The following is a 5,104-nucleotide window of genomic DNA, read 5'->3' as shown; positions in this document are numbered from 1 at the left end:
GTATTATCACTTTCTCTTGTTGCCCTGTCCCCGGATTGAAGGGTACTTCAAAAGGCAGCTGGTCTGCCTGTAGCTCTGGAGGAAAAAGAGAGGATGACACGAGTGTTTGAATAGCAGGTGTACCTTTCTCCTTTATTCTGGGTCTGAATGATGAATGATGGCAAAAGCACAGAATCAAAGCTTGTATTTTTTTCCCCCTGCTGTCAGCTGCAGCGGAGCAGAGACTAAACAGAGAAACAAATTTTCAATTGAATTCAGTCAATACTTGTTGGTGTATACGCACTTATAGAAGTGTTTCTGAAAGCATACGTAAGATTTTGTTGCTGATACGGGCAAACCCAAAACACAGACCTAATTTGAAAAAAATATATAAATAAATAAATTGGGGGGGGGGGGGGGTTAAGCATTCACTGTTGTTCTTTCAAAACATTGCAGCCACTCTTGGAAAATCAAATTGTCTTTTGTTGAAACTGCATTGGCCATGATCGGTCCATGAAAGGCTGCGAGTTCAGTGGTTGCAGACCTAATGGGGACAGAGGAGTGAGAGGGGATGTGTGCAAAGCTGGGGAATTGGAGAGGAGAGGGATGGGTTGATGGGAAAACAAGATTGAGGGAAACAGGGAAGAAATGGGGAACGGGGTAAAGTGAAGAGGGTGAGAGATGGAAGGAAGGCATGGGGAGGAATGTTGGTGAAGAGCAGTGGATGAGCTGGACGTGGAGGTTACATGGGGGGCCATGGAGAGAGCTGTGTGCTGTAAAATTATATGGTGAAGATTTGAGGGAGGGGGGGGAAGGTGGAAGTGGGTTGAGGTTGGGAACTCCCAGAGCCACAGGGTGTGTAAAGTTCTCCTGTGAGAGTGGGACACTGACATGGAACATGTGCTGAACTTGTCTTTGCAACAAATCTGGATGAATCAACTGGGGCTCCATCGGGCTCTGCAGGGGTGCAGGTTTGTATTCTTCCTGTAAAATCAAACAACTATCTGTCTGTGTGCTGTGCGTATGCCTGGACTGTATGTGACTATTTGGCTCTTCTTGTATGTTTTCCAGGACTTTCTGCATGTGCTCTCTTGCCTGCTCCTGCAAGACACGATATTTGTCCATCTCCTCTGCCGAAAAGCTGATTGCCGCAGTTGTCTCTACGCCCGTCTGTTTGTCATCTGTCCTAATCTGCGGCTGACAAAGATTTGGGATCATGCTGGGATTTGACTCAGCAGTGTTCAGAGGACAATTTGGACTGCCACTCCTTGTGCCAAGGGCCCCATGGATCTTAGCTTCCTCCTCTCCCTTCTTTTCCACACTTTTTTCCCAGCAGTCCCTTTTTTTCCCTTGCCTTTCTCTGGATAGCAGGAAGTTTTCCAATGAGAGGTAAAATCAATGTCCTGGATGCTGTCTGTGGCAGAGTCTTACTAGAGAGCAACTCTGGGGAAGCTGCGTTTGGGATGCGTGTGGCATCAGAAGCAGAGGGTCCATGGTCTAACTGTGAGCCGGTCTCCTTTAGCGGTGTGGGATTTCTGTCACAAGGGAGGTTTGGCCCTTTCAGGTGGGAAATCTGGGGGAACAGCTGAGAAATAGGAAGCGTAGATGGAGGTAATGTGGGGCTGCCGTGCTTTCTTGTCTCCAGAGGGGTCTCTGCAAATGTTGAGGATGCTCTGCAGGAGCCAGGATTCAACCTATCTACAATTACCCCTGAGCAGGTGCTGCTTTTGCTCCACTCACAGCTAAGCTCGGACAAGCTAGTGCTGCTACAGGGGCTGCAGGAGCGTGGGCTATCGCATCTGCTGCCCTGTGCACCCATTCCACTCTGGCAGCTGGATGGCTGTCGGCTTGTCCACCACTCAGGGCTTGAGAGGTGCCTTGAACTTGACCGCCCTGTGCCTGCACACCTCCATGTACTGCCTGGGCTGTCTCTGCTGTCACAAATTATCTTGGTGCATGAAGTGGACCTTTTTGTTTCCCTGTCGTCCCAGCTATCACTGCTGCCAAAAGTCCACCTGTCGATACTGCTCCTGTCCCAGTCTACGTCTTCTGTCTTCTCTTGTCTTCTGCTCCAGCAAGTAGGACTCGGGTTAAACCTTCCCACATGATCCCACTCGGCTGTTTTATTTTTCGGGCTCCATCCAGTTCTCAACCTGCCCTCCTGACTGCCTCCAGCAGAGCCACCTCTCGTCCACTCCCACTGCTGGGGGTCTGAAGCCAGGCCTCTGTCTCTGCAGCTTGCGCGTCCCCCTGATTTCCTCCTCTCACCATGAATGAACTCTCTGTCCCTGTGGAGGAGTTTTCTTTTTTTCGTCGGGCCGCTACCACAGCTGTTGTCAGGGTAACAGAAGTCAATGAAACTCCTGGGGTTGCCATGGTGACCCCTTTCCCAAAACGACGTTGAGTTGCATCCCGGCGAGGAGGAACGAAAGAAGTGGGACCGCCAGGGAAAAGCAGCTGCAACTCCTTCTCGCTCCTCTCTCCTCTGCTGTGTCTCTGAGTCCGGTGCAGACGCTGTACGGTCCTGCCTGCTCACTGCCCGGCTCTGACTTGAATTCACCACGGCGGCTCCTCTGAGGCCTCCTCTTTCTGACAGAGACTGATACTGGCTCAGCCACACATCTCCCCAGGAGACAGTCGCCGTCTGCGCCAGCCACCCCCCTCGCCCTGTCCTTTCTTTGCCTCCTTTTCTTCGCCGATCTCTTTTTAGCATCTACTGCTCTGCAGACTGCGGAGACAACACTCCTTACTTTGCACTTTGCTAATCGCCGGTTGTTTGAGGCTCGTTCCTTCTTGTCCTTCTTTTTCTTTGCCAGCTTGTGTTTCTTTGTGTTGGTCTTCCTCTTTCTGGGTGACACTTTTGGGACACCCACGTGTGGCTCTGGAGTTCTGGCACACTTGTGCATTGTCTCACTCCCACATTCACACCTGGACGGGCTGATGCACATCCCCTGTGTGCCAGGCTGGGTGACAGACTCTAATTTACAGCTCAGGGCTGTGATGGCTCTCTTCCTGATCCCTCTTGTACCCTCTAATCTGCCTCCCGGAGGATTCTGTGAGTTTGTGTCAGAGCTGTCACTCTGAGTGGGGTCAAATGGATGGGGGGCTGCCCCTTTGCAATTTTCCTCACTTATCATGCACCTTCCTTTGTCTGATCCTGTTCCTAGTGATGGAGGGTTTTTGTTTTCAAGGAACAGATGTGCTTCTGTCTCCACGTTGATATGTTGCTCATCTTTTCCCTGTCTGTGTGTTTTCATCTCATGTCTTTCTCGTCCTTGCAAACAGGAATGAACATCTGCTGTATGAGCAGATGGCACAAACGGATTAAATTCACCTGAAAGAGCACGCAGCAGATTTTGCTGCGACTCCTGCAGATCTTCATTGAGTTTATCCGCAGTCTGAAGATTGGTGCGGAGCGGGTTGCAGCTGTAGGAGATGTGTGGTTGAGACTTGGTGAACTTAAGCAAACTGACAGGCCATCTGAGACTGGTTGAACCGTCCCTGCCCAGCACACATAGAAAATCACCACCCCCCCTCCCTCTGTCTCAGTGTTACTTGGTGTCTTTCAGCAACTCTGTCTTTCTGTTTGGTGTCCATCTGAGACTCTGCCAGTGTGGTGCCATATACGGTCATCGCAGCCTGGGACTGTGAGACTAATAAGTCCTGGCTCTGATTGTCACTGGCTGCAGTGGAAATAGGAAAACGTTCCATCTGTTCCTCTTTTCTTGCAACCTCTCCAGGGATGCGCTGCATGTCCCTCAGCAAGACACTCTCAGGGCTGGACTTATCCTTTTCACTTTCATCTGCTTCCCCTAGTTCCCTGTCGATGTCTTCCATTATAGCCTTTACTCTTTCCTTCATTTGTTCCCTCTTTTCTCTCTCCTCCTCCTCCAGGTCTGAGAAGACTGACGCTGAAGGTTCTAGCCTGGGCCTCTCCGAGAGAAACAGAAGGACACCCCGAGCCTGCCTCCCACTCTCCCCTGTGCAGGGGAGGTAGTTGAGGGCAAAAGCTGTGGCAAGGTTGTGGATGCAGTGGCGGAGAGTCTGTGTGAGACACTGAAGGAATCAGTGGAGATTCTTGTAGAGCTGTGGCTAAAGGTATTTGTGAAAGAGATTGGTATGAATCATCTGACTGGTGGCTTGAAAGTCCTTGGCTCTGTAGCAGTGCTTTGCTGGAGGGGGTCACAGGCTTTAGGATTGTCCTCTGAGCTGCAGTTTCTTTGGTTCACTTCTTTATCTTGTGTCTGACTAATAGCTCTAGTTGCACGTCTCTGCCCAAAACTCCTTCTTGGAACTCTGTAACAAGATAGAAAATACACAAAACAATTTTACTTATACCTTCACTTTTATAACAAAAAAAGGACCTAACACTTAATAGCTGTTTAAAAAATATAATCCATGAAGATCTAGAATGAAATTAAATCCCCCAGTGTTGGTCAAAGCATAAACTTAAAGATTAAAGCCTGATGTCATTAAAGCTTTCCATTTTATTTGACGTTAGTGTTTGTTGTACAATCTTTGAGTGAAGAAAAATGTACAAATATGCAGTGTAATGCAAACGCTGATTTAAGCAAATGGACAATACCCTCAAAGCATTCTAGGAACTACCCCAATAAAATAAACAAAATAATAATGATCAAACTCAATGAAAGCAGCAAATCCTAAAATATATGCATATTAAGCCAGACGTTTGCAATTGTAAAATCTCTTGAAGAATGGCACAGTCCCAGTATTTTTTGTGTGGTTCTAAATCCAGATAATTAAAGTCTAAAGCATAATTTTATAAGGCAAACCAGAGCACACCCCACACTTTAGGACAGGGTTAACCCATCCCACCCTCACCAACTTGTTGGTACTTATATCAGAGATAATCATGTTTGGCCTGTTTTACTCAAACACAGGAATATATTTATCACACATTTATTATACATGGAATAATTAGTAGATAATTGGCTCAAAAAGCTCACGACACATTTAATCACATCCTCTTTTCAATAATGATATGCAGTTGTGGTAAAAAATAAAGCAGGGCATTAAAAAAAGAAGAAGTCAGGTCCATGCACGGAAACCCATGGGGAATGCTGCAGTCTATTCCAAAGGGAAAAAAGAGCAGTGTCAGCAATTT

The 5,104-nt window shown here is 47.8% G+C and overlaps 1 protein-coding gene across 1 annotated transcript; it reads right to left on the bottom strand.

Annotated features, from left to right (window-relative positions):
* Positions 1 to 1,172: 1,172 nt before the first annotated feature.
* LOC118562331 (G patch domain-containing protein 8-like) lies at positions 1,173 to 3,816 on the bottom strand. Its single transcript, XM_036134632.1, is given in 3 exon segments — positions 1,173 to 2,453; positions 2,455 to 3,519; positions 3,584 to 3,816. Coding segments are annotated over 3 exon segments (2,481 nt in total). The 3' UTR covers positions 1,173 to 1,270.
* Positions 3,817 to 5,104: the final 1,288 nt, after the last annotated feature.

This window comes from Fundulus heteroclitus, unplaced genomic scaffold (genome assembly GCF_011125445.2).
Source record: "Fundulus heteroclitus isolate FHET01 unplaced genomic scaffold, MU-UCD_Fhet_4.1 scaffold_866, whole genome shotgun sequence".
In the NCBI taxonomy this organism is placed as follows: Eukaryota; Metazoa; Chordata; class Actinopteri; order Cyprinodontiformes; family Fundulidae; genus Fundulus; species Fundulus heteroclitus.
Note: the sequence above shows the minus strand (reverse complement) of the source record. Positions and strands in the feature narration are given on the sequence as shown.